Genomic DNA, 14828 nt, shown 5'->3' on the forward strand with positions numbered 1-14828 from the left:
TCACAAATTTGCAAACTATACAACTAATCCAACCATTCGTTAAAATGGTAAATTACGTATGTATTGTAATTTTTTTTTTTTGAAAAGTTGCTTTCCCTCAAAATTACTAATGTTTTAAACAATAAACATAAATATTCTAACAAAATTCAGTACATATGCTATAAATAAAATTGAAATCCTTGACTTGTTGGTTTTAGGTTAACAGGGAAGGAGAAAAAACAAGGAGAAAAAAATATCATGCATGAACGCGACATCCGAATGGACAGGTGCGAATCTTAGGCTTCCCCAATAAGAATGTTTACGTTTGACGCATTCAACAGCAGTTGGTACATGCAAACCTTTTTTCAATGTAGTTCTATGTTTGCTCACTATTGGCGCTCCAGGTAGATCTGCCGCTGCTATCTGTGTTTTCGGCAAGGAACTTATATATATATGTTTATATATATATATATATATATATATATATATATATATATATATATATATATGAAACATACATTTGCAATTCGAGGTGCTTTAGTGTAAGTAATAGTGTAGCACAATTACAGTTTATTTGTAAGTTGTGGTTTAAAATTTATATAAACCTGACAATATGAGTGCTGAGCGACTGATGAATCCACAACCATAAGGCCCTGCCACAGCTAACTGCTCGGTGTCACCATAAGAGTGTAAATGGAACAACATGTGCTAAATTGCAATGCATTTGCACCACTCTCTTCATGATCATTAGAAATTTCGTTATCTACAGATCACTTTTCATTAACTTTGATGACGTGACACCCTACGAAACAAATAAACAAAGTGGTGCTACTCTAGTAGGGACTTCATATATACATATATGTAATAATTCGTATTTTAATATATATTTTCTTTATTTTTAGAAATAAGGCTTATTTATTTCAAGATTAAAATAATAAACATTGAAAAAGTAGGCCTTACTATGGCACAATAATTGATATATTGGGGTACATTTTAATTTTCTCTGATTTCCTGTGAAAATTCGTGGTATCCCACATGCGATGGTCCTGCTAATATAAATTCACACAACATGTATTTATTTAATTAGCTTTTTTGTCGATAAAAATTACTTATTTTCTATGACAGCTATATATATATATATATATATATATATATATATATATATATATAATATTTCGTCTAAATAAGTCGCGGCGCAAATTAAGTTTTTAAGTCAAAGAGTAAATTATCTATGGTAAATGCTAAAAAATCGGAATAAAATTCAATGCACCATAACGTATTATTAACGAAGATGTGTTCTTTAGTAGCATACTGAATGGTAACTTCCAATAGCAAAAATTTCATAAGAAATAAGACCATTTTAAAGACACAATAATACAGCTAATATATAACAAAAACTTAAATGACTAAAACAACTACAACAAAGAGGCAGTGCTAATATTTATTTCATTCAATTGTAATAGGGATAAACAATCAAAAAGGTTTATTAAGAGGCACTTTAATTAAACACAGTGCAGCACTATCCAACTGCTATTCTTTAATAAGTTAAACACAAAATATGAATGCGAATATTGTTTAGAAATATAGCTCCAATGAAAGTAAATAAATTAAAATTTTTTTAAAGAACTAACAGATGATATAAAAGGTTTTTGTTCATAGATATAGCCTACATAATAAATTAGAAAAAAATAAACAATTGCAGAATTTTGTCTTCTCCTGCTGTTTTTGGGGTGCGAGCCCCGAAGATGTCTTCTCAGTTCGAAGTGATTTTAAATTGTGCCTTGTTTTGTGCGCTCTGAACATATTGCGCTTCTGGACATGTCCTCCACTGTGCGGCTCGTGTATTCTTCTTTGGATGTGAGATCATTTCTGTGGAAAAAAATTACGTTTGAAACTCTTTAACACCACAAAATAAAATTTTTAGTTTAAACTATAGATACTATAGATAATATACTACATATATGAAATAAATATATATATAACTGTAGATGATATAGATAATAAATATCTCCTTAGAAATATTTGATATAAAACATTGACATGCACCATTCATTGAATATTCGGAAAAGTCAAATATATTCAATAGCTGCGAATGCTGCATAAAGTGATTTGGGAAAGTTTGATAGAAAGCTTTTATATGCAACTAGGATTCTTCTTGTCTGACTTAATAAATTATTCATTGAAATGTTGCAGCTTTATTATATATTCTGAAATATTTCTTTATGAGTATGAAGTTAAGTCAAAAAGTGAAAAAAGATAGTAATTTTATACATTTGTTAACCTTTTTAAGTAACGTTAAGATAATTTAAATCAAATCACTAAATAAATAATTATTACACATGTTTCAACACAAAAAAATAAATAAATAACGAAGCCACAAATATCTGAAGTAATATTTCTTATTCATTTTACTAAATTATTTTACATTCTTGTGCTACAAAAATAATTATTGGATGACACAGCTAAATCATAACTAATTTTGTAGAACAATATGTTATTAAGTATATTTATTAGTATGAAACTGGACTTCATAAAAATATTCACAAGATATTCGATGTGGCTAAGCATATGAATAAACATGCAGTTATCTTCTACAACGACAACAAAAAATGGTCCAATTTACTTATGTTTAATGTAAGTAGAATAATATGTCAGTTATTTAAATATGATAGTTTATTTATTATTTTAATACGCATTTTTGTAAATCTTCATAAATGTATAAGTGTGTTCATAAATGATATGATATATGACATAGCCTATTAATATTATATAGTTACTAAAATTTCTTATTTTTTATGTGGTCGTTCCTTAACGGAAACGGCAATGTACTAAACTATTACATGGAAAATTATAACTCACAATAAGACATAGGTTTTGACTACGGACAAACAGTCAAGTGTGCAAATATGTAGGGTTAGCAAGGGGGCCGGTGGAGTGTGCGGCCCAAGGGTTTTGAGCGTGATGATAAGGGACACAAGCCAACACACTTGGCGGTCGAAGACTCTTTGCCTTATAACAAAGTATTGGCGTAATGTTTACGTTTACCATCCCCGTTTCATAATTACGATTGCCGCCACATTTAGGCTCCATGACAATGCGTACAGTACAAGTGAGAACTCAACAATTTACCCAAATGAACAAAAAATATTTTACTGCTACGTCAAATATGAAGAAGCCTTTGAGATAAATTTCACTTATATTTTCTTTATATTCCTAATCCTGTTAAGTTCAAAGCTATGGGATATTTAAATGATAAATCGCGTCGAACTATTTATCTCATGCAGCGTTAAAATGGTCACAGTATTTTATCTTGTTACACAACCTGACTAGATTTAATATTTACGTCAGTAGTAATCTTTGGTCGGTCTGGTTCCTAGTGCCCGGAAATGACCTAAAGGATGCCAGGATGTTGAAGTTTGAAGGCAGAGACATTAGCCACTAGCCTACAAAATCATTTTGGAAAATTCAAATAAATAAGGAATATATGCTTTCAAATTCCAAAAGTATGTCTTAGGAAACATTTAGTACTAGTGAAATTGGGTAGGGAACCCCATCTTTAGGTATGATAATTACTGGTAGAAAATGGATTGTATCTATACTAATATTATAAAGCTGAAGAGTTTGTTTGTTTGTTTGTTTGAACGCGCTAATCTCAGGAACCACTGGTCCGATTTGAAAAATTCTTTCAGTGTTGGATAGTACATTTATCGAGGAAGGCTATAGGCTATATTATATTATCAATAACATTAGGGATGCGTTGGAGGGGGTTAGATACAACATGCAGTACACGTACGAAGTGTGTGTTGACAATGCCGCAGGCGCTAGAAGTTTATTTCCTATTGTCTATTAACATTGTTGCCACGCACTAGATGCCTTATCATTCTTAATTTTCCCATACAAGTCAAAAACACCAGTGTGATATTAACAACGAAGCAATAAGTACCCTCATATAGAATACATAGAGATAGTGTGAGGTATATATGTAGATATAAAGAGATAAATACAGATAGAGGGATACATAGATATATAGGACTATAGATGTAGATAGAGATAAATATATATTTAGAGAAATGGATAGATTATTTGTATATGTGTAAGTACTTCAAACATATTACAAAACAAAACTGAATGAGGCATTTCAATGCATGCCGAGCATTAGCTAGATAATGGAATCTTTTCAATATTAGTAATCTCTTATTTTTCAGTTTTTTTTTCTATATTGCTTTATAGAGTCTAGATTACATACAGACCAGGTAAATAACTATAAACTGGCAGAACAACGTCTGTCGGGATCTGAAAGTGATATAAATTATTTTGCACACTTGACATTCAAATTAAGAAGACAATTACTAACTACATCTGATCTCTAAACAGTTCCCCTTCACCCTGTGTTCAGCCCGGGCAACGCTGGGTACTGCAGCTAGTACATTTATAAAAGAAGTTGACAGAGAGTGCTAAAAATTAAATTTCAAAAAGTATTTGGTATAGAGAGCAAGTGTCGGCCATCTTTAGTGACACTACCACCATATAGTGATTGCACTAGTCCACTCTAGCTGGTAAAAATTATACCAATAGGTTTAGTGGCAGTACTCTCTAGAAGACGAAAAGATAATTTAAGATGGCGGATGCAGGATGACTGCCATTACTTCACATTGATTGACATGATAGATTTATTTATATTAATAGAGGGAATCTATCGGCCAGTAAATATTTTGCTGGAAGGATATGTTGAAATTTTTTTTACAATGGCACCTGTCGGGTATCGATTCTAATATCACCGGCTTCAATGACGTATGTTTTTGTTTGAACATTTTTTTATTAATGTTTACCAAATTTTTATTAATATGTTTTAAAAAAGAAATTCGACTTTTTCATAATCAAGACACCAAAACCGTTAAGTTACATCTTTTTTACTAAAAATATTTTAATATTTTGTGTAGTTTTAATAAAATAAATGTTTGTGCTATTTTGAGAAAACAGTTAATCGAGGTGTAAAAATACACAGGGATATAATATTAAAGCCGGGTTATCATATTGAAGGTCAAAGGTTAAGGTCAAGGTCATCCATGTTGGCGGCAATGAAGTCACACTCCATGATGGTAGATCCCAATTCTAATCCTCGCACCAGCACCAGGCACCGGACCAACCAAAGTATACTACTTACTTCCTAATTAATTTTTTTTAACTGATCCTGTTTATACGCTACGTTGCTCTTCCTGTTCGCTAAAGGCACTCTTACATCACAACGAAATCCTTTGTTGCGTTTTATGCTGCTACTACTACGTCGCCGGACTTGATTTCGTTCACAAAAAAAAAGGTATCCAACCGACATATCGGAGATCGCTGACGCATTGAAGCTAGGAGAACGGACGCAAACACCCGTGCACGTCTTGCGCACTTGATGCTTGCCAACTAAATCTACATCTCTGCGCAGCCCCCTTGAACGCGGTAGTAGCCTAAACAATGTAGCTTCTATATCTTATGTTCTTGCACATGATTTTAAATAAATTTATAATGTATCCTTATTCATTGTGTATTAAAGGATTATTTATACAAAAAAATCTTAAATGGATAGTTTTTATGTACTTAAAACAATTTTCTCGTTAGACCTATAATGCACATAAAGGATGAAATGATGTGGGATACATTTTTGGATTAACCGTTTTTATATAGCCTTCGTATTCAACTCTGTATTTTTAATATATCATTCACTAAATAAACAAGGTTTTCTCAAAACCATAGAAACCTAAGTTTTTCAGGGTTTTGAGAAAAACATCATTTTTATTCATTTAATGAATTATATACTAGAAATAAAGTGTTTGAGTGCGAAGGTTCCATGCAAAATGTAAATAAAACAATATGTACCACACGATTTTATGCTTTCAGTACATGTTAAGACTGACAACATTTTCCTTGATAGTTCATAAAAAAACATTACCTGTGGACTTTTGTAGTTAAAGAAAAGCCCTTTATTATATATATATATATATATATACATATGACTATATGATGAATTAGTTTAAAATCATGAGCAAAAACACGAAATATTATAAGCAAAATCATTGAGGATACTACCTGCCGTATCTGGAGCACCCAGCGATTTCTCGTCGTGGCTCGCAGGAACAGAAGCTGAAACCCGCCATTACCGATATGGCCGTATCGACCTACCACACGAGTGCGCGCGACGCTCCTTCATGCACCCGCATGACGTCACAACTTCATAGTAGATAGGTTTGGTAAATCCTTTGACAGGGGGCGAATGGTCGGGAACCAGGGAGCAATGGCAGGCATTTTGGATTACATTTCCAGTTGCCATATTTGATTACATTTCCGGCGGCTATCTTGGATTAAGTCATTTTCGCCAACCATCTTAGACTGTCATTTCAGGCAGCCATATTGGATGATCTTGACCTTAGACCGCGTCAGTCATATGTTTTATACAATATTCCACCATTTTTTATTCTGACATCACATCCACAATTGGTTTTCTAGATATTCCCACCGTTTCTGGAATTAAGCGCCCCACTCCTGTGAATAGCAGTTTACATTACTATGACACCATCATGGAACACCCCAATTCTGTGTGTTGCACATTTCGTTACGATGGCATCAACATAAACGCCCCACTCACGTGCAAATAGCTCCAACTTCTCCAACATTCGCTCCAATAACTCCAACCGAATACATTTGGATACAACTTATTTCAATGCCTCCAAATAGCTTCAATAACATTTGGCTCCAACTAGCTTCATTAGATCCAATGTCTGGTTTCAACAGATTCAAATGACTTGTTTTAACAGGCACATGCTGGTTATGCAAATTATTACTGTACGTATCCCGCACTTCTTAGTTAGTTAGTTAGTTAGTTAGTTAGTTAGTTAGTTAGTCCGTGTTTCTTTGGTGATCGATAAAGTAGGAGTCTTAATCTATCGATCAATAAGTTTGGATCCTTCCTCGATGATTAATCAATCACTTTCGCCGCCACCTGCTTCCTTATATGTTTATTATTGATATTTTTTATAATTGCTGGCGTTTTCATCACTATCACCAGTCTCATAGTCAAGGATTTGTTAATGCATTTTTAAAATTAAATATATGGAAAATAATTTGCATGTTTACTTCGAATTATTATCATGATTTTTTTAAAACTTATACGGTACTATTTTCATGTGATATGAAGCACATCTCGCAGAAAAGGCAATGGCTGAGGTGAGTATTGTAACTGTTTCGTATGCATTGTAGCATTCAGACATTGTGTTGAAAGGAAAAATGATATGTTTTTGGATATCTTCTCTCTTGTGGAGAAGGAAAAAATCTAATATTCCACAAATATGAGTTGTCATATTTCTCTATAGCATAACATTATCAAGCATGATTAAGACTATTGGTTTTTTTCTTTCATTAAAAACATTACAGAAACCAAAATATACGTAAAACACATAAATATCTGCTTCCATGTATATTTTAGAACCCGCATATTAAAATATGTTCTTGCTTAGAAAAGATTAACACAAATATACACAAACATTAAAATATTTTTACGCACATTTTTGTTTAGAAGATACATTAATAAAATATATCTTGTGAGTGTGAACGAAAAATGTTTTTGGCTCCTATGCAAGACTTATATGCTAGTGTGACATGTAGGTTAATGACATAAACTACATAAATTAAATTAGTTGGAAGAAAAGTTATAAATTTGGTAAGTATTATTTAATTAAAAAGTAATATTTCTTTCAAAAAATTTTTACATCTAATCCACAATGATGAGATGATTAATTCCATAGTAACATATCCGATAATATGCATATGTTTTATATTTTGTCTATAAGAAAAAAACATATGGCAGTTAAAACAGTCATTTTGAATAAAATGGATGAGGTTTATAAAATATTGAGTATTTTGAAAATAATGACACATGCACAAGGAAGAGCGACAGTGATTTTCTTTAGGTACCGACAACAGAAACAAAGATGGCGACAACCATCAAATGAAATAAAGATGATTATCTCCAGCAGACAAAAACAATATGACGATGCCACCGTAACAAAAAAATGCAACGCATAGGAGTGGGTCACACGATGATGATAACATAATGAGAAATAAAATGCACACTGGTGAGGTGAACGATGATTTCATTGCAACGAAAAGTGCTACGCACAGGAGTGGGGCGTTTGATGATGGTATCACTGTAATGAAAAGTGCAACAAACTGGAGTGGGGTTCTATGATGCCATCGTAATGGGAATTTCAACTAACAAGAGTGGGGCACTACATTCCAAAAATGACAGTTTATTATAGAATGCAATATGATAGGCAAGGCTTCATAATCAAAAATGGCGGAATATTGTAAAAAAAATAGTGGAATACAATATGACTAATAGGGCCAAAGGTCAAGGTCATTCAAGATGGCTGATGGAAATGATATAATCTAAGATTGCCGCCCGAAATGACATAATCCAAGATGGCCGCCACAGCTCCCTGGCTGCTGATCCTCACCCCCTGTCTCAAGACCTACCAAACCTCCCTACTTGTTATAGGTACATCTTCAAAGTATTTAAGGGGCTTCGTTCCCGTGACAGACGTGCAAAGCACTTTCTCGACGACCTGCTCTCGATCCATTTCTTCTTGAAGACTGGCTTATAACAAGCCAGTATTTAGTTGAGTGTCGAGTGATTTATTGTGTGAACAGAACTTTTAGATAAAGTGTTTTTATCAAAACTGCAAGTAGCTAGATTCAGTAAAATGAATGATGGACGATCGAGAAGCTTCCCCCACCCGACCTCACTCTCCAACGCACTTTACCGGAAAGGTTTGAACGTCGACGTTTTAGTAGATTTCATTAGTGGATTGCATCACTCATGAAGACATCTCTTCGCCATCATGACTCATTCGATTGATGAAACTGCGCATACGTATGTGACTTTTTACATAAAAACGAGTGCTTATGGAATCTGAAACCCGGTATTTAAAAAATAAAAAATTAGCAAGGGCAGCTGCAATCGCAGGAATTGAATCGGCCATAGGAATACCAGGGTTTGGCGGAAAAAAGGTATTGGGCAAAAAATAAAAATATCAGTTAATTATTTTCTACTTATTGACACTCTAAAACCTACTTGACTCGCTTCTTGCCTTGTGTGAACGCTCACTCACCTAGTTGTCGTTTTATCGTCTACTCGCCACTCGTCATTCGACTAAAAATACTGGCCTGGTGTAAACTAGCCTCTAGCTTCACCCAGCACTCTTCCGCGCTCCGCGATTGTATCATTGGTTGCTATCGCCGCCCACGACTCAGTATTACTATCGCTAACGTTACTCCACACATGCGCGCTAGACTTCGTTCCTACGTCATCAGATCCACTTTGTTCAATAACTACATGAAGTGGACATACTAGACACTAAAAAATAATATCCAGTTAAATTTATGGTTTAAAAACTAGTAAACTAAAACAATAACAAAAAAATATATCATACAATACACAAACGTAAATTATGGCTACATGAATATAAACCCCTATAACAACAACAGATTAGAAAAAATAAGTGAAGTAAATTTTTCCCATTGTATATAGTAAAATCATGCATAAAAAGTGAAGATGTACCTTTTTCTTACCGTCTATCGTGACATAAAACAAAACAAAAATTACATGTACATATGAAAAAGTTGCCACATTAAGATAGACGCAATGATGTAATCACTGCCTCGTCTTCACGGTTACCTTTCGCTCAGGCTTTATTCACGCTCGCTGACGCAGACGAAGAGGCTTCGTGAGAGCCTGATGGCTGCTCCAGCCTCCTGCCCGAGAACTCATAGGCCCCGCTGCGCTCCTTGGAGGACGCGTCCGAGTACGAACTAGCAGACGACGATTTCACTTTGCGCGGCAAGGTCGTAGCTTCACCCAAGTTGAACATGTCCCTTGGTTTCCAGACGGGTGACCCTGCAGAAACATCGGCAAGTTACGACAAGATTCAAGTGATCGCCTAGCAAACCTGTGGTCTCACCCAAGTTTAACATGTCACTTGGCTTAATGATGGGCTACTCTGCAGTAACATCGGCAGGTCACAACACGATTCAAGTGATCGCTTCACAAACCCATGGCCTCGCCTAAGTTGAACATGTCCCTTGTCTTCCATATGGGCGACACTGCAGGAAGATCTGAAGTTACAACCATTCAAGTGATCGCCTAGCACAACCGTAGCCTCGCCCAAATTGAAAATTTCGCTAACTTCCAAATGGGCGATCATGCAGAAACAGCGGGAAGTTACAAGGTTCAAGTTATCGCCTACCAAACCCGAGGCCTCGCCTATGTTGAACATGTCCCTTGGCTTCAAGACGAGCAAGCGTACAGGAACATCGGGAAATCGCAAGAAGGTTCAAGTGATCGCCTAGTAAACCCGTTGCTTTTCCCAAGCTGAACATATCCCTTGGCTTAAATATGGGCGATCCTGCAGGAACATCGAGAGGTTACAGCAAGGTTTAAGTGATTATCCAGCATTTTGTGGCCTCGCTGAATATGAACATGCCTTATGGTTTTCAAATGGGTGACCATGCAGGGACATCAGCAAGTTACAACAATATTGTAAGTGATGACCTGGTCAAGTCATGGCCTTGCCCAAGGTGAACTAGTCTCTCGGCATTCAAGAAGGTCCCTACGAAAATGTCATCTGTGAACATTTATGCAAACACTTCTGTCGCATAAAATTATGTAAATAATTTGTTTTTTACAAGTCAACTGACTCTAATAACTGAGAATGTGTGATAAATAACTGAAATTTAGTTTCTACAGCCAACGATTTTCTAAGTGGGTGTATGGCATGTCTTTAAATATGCACTTGATTTAAATATGCACATTCAGTGCCCTGCTTCTGTCAACAACGAGGTTATTAGAGACGGACTAACAACTTACAGGTCGGGCAGATCGCGGGAGAAATCGATTATGGCCCATTGGAAGTAGTCATTTCAGTGTTCTTTTGTAGTGTCTTTGGCAAACCATGTAAGAACCGATGCCAGGATGGACCAGGATGTAAACCTGTGGCATCCAGAATGCGAGTTCAGCGTTTCGCCTCTTTTTGAATGAAATTTATGTTCGTTAGCATTACATTTTGATTAATTTTTGACGATGTAATATTTTATTAACACATTCTTGCGAGATTCAAACAGTTATTTTAATTATATTTTTGCCTTTCACGTTTTGGCTCTTAGTTTCTGTCGGACACCGGTTGCGTCATTTTAGGGCTGAATTTGGTGATCTGCTTTTGTGGAAAAAATGTGGTTTGCTGGGTCGCGTGAAGTGACCACGTCTCAGTGGCGTCAGCTGACGACAGGTTTGCGTCACGGGTTTGGGTAATCTAGCGCAAGCGCTGTTTTTTTCCTGAAACAGCTGAGGGCACCCTTATGTGCACCTGCGTCGCACAGAAGACTGGCTACACAGAAAATGTCGCAACTTAGAGGACCTTTGTTTGAAGCACGTAGGCGGTACTAGAGTGGCAGTACGAAACACCGCACGGCCGGTTGTTAGTTTTTCGAACCGGGTTGTTTGGTAAATGACAAAAATGTTCGCGTCTGAACATTTTTTTCCATTTTATACATTATACGTTATTACAATGATGTCTCAAAAAGAGTTGTTAGAAGGGAAGGCCGCTGGGCCTCAGTCTACCCGGGAACCCGTCATACTGTCCGACTATGCAGTGGTCAAAGACCGGGACTTTGGTGAGATGGCGACACGCTCTTGTGCTTATAGAAATTTAAATTCTTCTCTAATTAGTCTATAAAAATTTTGGGTTAGATGAGGATGAAACGTATGGTTTAATGTAGCTGGAATACAATTTTTAGTAGCAAAACCAAGGAAAACTTTAAATGATGAATGATTAACTACTTTAGTTATATTTTTTTGTAATATCTTTTACAATGTAAGAAGTACGTAATATTTACAATTTAGCCATCGGGTAAAATATTTTTTGACGTGACGTCTAATAAATCGATGAACGCCGGCTGCACGCACTAAAAAGTGTCCCGTTACGCACATTGTCCCATTACGTTGTGTCCCGTTACGCTCATTGTACGCTTGCGCCGCATCTATCTCTCTTCCACTCGATTGGAACAACCATCGATGTGACTTTTTCGAGGCACATTAAACTTGAAACACTCCCATTCGTTTCCTACTTTTCCTATCATCGTCCTATCCTTAACAGAATAACACAGATTGGAAGAAGTTAAATAGCAAACCTGTATAAAAGTTATAGTTAAAATAATTTCTTCGTTAAAGTAATAAACATATTTGAATTAATGAGTGTAAATAAAAGTAAATTTATCAATTAAATTGAAAATTTCATTCACTCCTTCTTTGTATCCATACAAAATAGTGATAATTCAATCAAAATGATTCAATTTTATTCATAAAATTATGCAATCATTTCATCACTGTTTTGTTATGACGTCACGTTAAACTATCGTTCGTAAACCGACTTTACAGACAAGACAACCAATTTTTTTTCCTGTAATTATATTTTTTGCTAGATATAAAAAACAAATACCTATGGTTTCTTTTAAGCGGGATGGACGATTTTTGGAAAACCAGATTAGAAACGACCACAGAGTGAAGTGCGGGTCACGCGCGAGGGAGGCATACCCAGGTCTTTGACGATCGGCGGCTGGTAGTTCTCGGGCTGGTGCGAGGACTGGATGAGGCGCGCCTGGCTGCCGGTGCTGCCGACGGACAGCGTGGAGGTGGTGCTGAGGGTCAGGTGGTTCGGAGTGCGGCCCAGAGACGCCTTGCCCTTGCCCGGCGCGATGGTGCTCAGCTGGCAGTCCTCCTCGCCCTCCGACTTGGTGCCCGGGTCGCAGTCGTGGCGGCTCTTCTCCGCGGCGTTTGTCTCGTCTGTGCGACATCGCAACACAAACGCTATTGCTAGTGAGGATTCTTCAAACTATTGCTTGAGGATGCCAAAACCCAAAACCTGAACAATTGGGCGAATCACGGAGTAACGTGAAAGAATCTACACTGAAGAAAAGCTCGCAAACCATCACCTCAAAATATTTTACAACTAGTACATCTAAAAACCTAGACAATGTTGTTATTTTATCGGTGTTATCTGATAGTTTGCTTATCCGATGGTAGCGCGGTCCATATTAGATCACTTAAGACACACTACTGTACCACAAAGGAAAATAAAACTGTCTAAGTAAAATTAGCCGATTATATTTGGTATTTTGTGCAATAAATATTTGTGACTAATAAAAGAATACTTTGAAAGTGATCATTGGTAGGAATTACTGTCATATATCAATAAAGTCGAAATGTCTGTCAAGTCTATTTTTTTTTATCACAACCAGGATTTCTGAGCATTCAAATGCTTTTATTTTATAAAAGATATTTCACATAATCTTACTGTGTAACTTTACAAATGTGACATATTGCAAACATTAAATTGTTTTTACTTAAACCATTAATAAACTTAAATTAACCTCGTAGAATAGGACTCCACTTCATAGTGGTTTCAAAATATATGTTGTATAATGTTCGGGATATAAGGCACCTGTGCAAGACATAATCCGATTATAAACATGGAACACCAGCCTCCATTTTGTAAGAAACACTATGATCCACGTGTAAACTCCACAGACTAGAGTTAGGTGTGCAATAGATGTACAAGTCGCCTGAGTTGACTTCAGTTTAAACCTCAAGTGATACACATGATGCACAGGTGCCTTACATTACAAATAAAACACTCTAACATTATAAACACCTTGTTATTTATTATATTTCTTAACTAAACGATTTTGTGGAATAGGCTAAATAAATACACAAAGTTTGATTTGCCTTTTTTATTTTGACTGTCCAAATTTGGAACTAAATTTACCACCTAGTGTAACGGCTTGCGGAGCTCAGGATATCAACATACAATTTACAAACCGTTCAAAATTTTTACAGTGTGTCTGGTTACGAATAGCACTTTAAGAATGGTTCTATGCCACCAATTTTTATCCAAGAGAACTTATACAAATGCTCAACTATATCGTATATGTGTCTTGTGTCGCTGTTGCCAGATATACAATACATTTAATGAGCCATTTGTAAAACTCCAACCTGTGGGCCCTCTGGGCTACAATATGAGTCGGGCCTTTTCAAAAATAATTCTCAGTACCTTTTTTCAGCTTGTTTTAACTCTCTTAAAACGGCTTGGTTTATAGTTTACCGTTTTATTTGGTTGTTGTAATTATTTTTAATGAATTTTTGATAAATGGTAAATGTTTTGGGAAAGACAGGTAACGGAAATGAGTGTGAGGTTGGCACCGCCTAAAAGACTCTAGAAAGTTTGAGAACATGCAATTTATACAATAAAAATTGTATTTAGTTTTTAGTAAATAGTTTTACAGTATAATATTTTTTTTTAGTAAATCTATTTAAATTTAAGTTAGGTTATTTTTAAGAGGTGTGCTGGAACTAATTTCTACGTGTGTGCTGTGGGTGGTTACGTCACGTGTGCGCGCGAGCAGTTGAAAGAGTGACTCTTTGAGTTGGCGCGCGCGGGTCGGAGGCGCGGCGCTCCGCCTTTTCGCCGGGGCTACGCGAGTGTGTTACGTTATTACGAGATGCCTTAAGGCGGGTATCCATATGTTGCCTGTCAGCCGTTGCGTGTCATCGTAACGTATAAACCCCTGACACGACACGGTGCAACGATGTTAGAATTCCTACCGTGTCATTCATCCGTTGCAACGTATCCGTATCAAAAACAAATGTTACATCCCGTTACACCAGAAGAGCAGTGTATAGCCATGAGCGCAACTCAGCTTGCAGCAGCAGCCTACATTTGCAAACACTACATGCTTAAAAGAAGAAAGAAAAGAAA

General features: G+C 36.0%; 1 protein-coding gene across 1 annotated transcript in view; it reads right to left on the reverse strand.

Annotated features, from left to right (window-relative positions):
• Positions 1–429: 429 nt before the first annotated feature.
• The window catches only part of LOC134529449 (protein still life, isoforms C/SIF type 2), a 496520-nt gene continuing 482121 nt past the window's right edge, over positions 430–14828 (reverse strand). Inside the window, exons 19-21 of the mRNA XM_063363556.1 lie at positions 12608–12856; positions 9698–9916; positions 430–1848 (exon numbers count right to left, since the gene is read on the reverse strand). Of these exons, the coding sequence (XP_063219626.1) occupies positions 9705–9916; positions 12608–12856 (461 nt within the window). The 3' untranslated portion in view covers positions 430–1848; positions 9698–9704. The remainder of the gene's footprint in view (positions 1849–9697; positions 9917–12607; positions 12857–14828) is intronic.

Source organism: Bacillus rossius, chromosome 2 (assembly GCF_032445375.1).
Source record: "Bacillus rossius redtenbacheri isolate Brsri chromosome 2, Brsri_v3, whole genome shotgun sequence".
Taxonomy (NCBI): Eukaryota; Metazoa; Arthropoda; class Insecta; order Phasmatodea; family Bacillidae; genus Bacillus; species Bacillus rossius.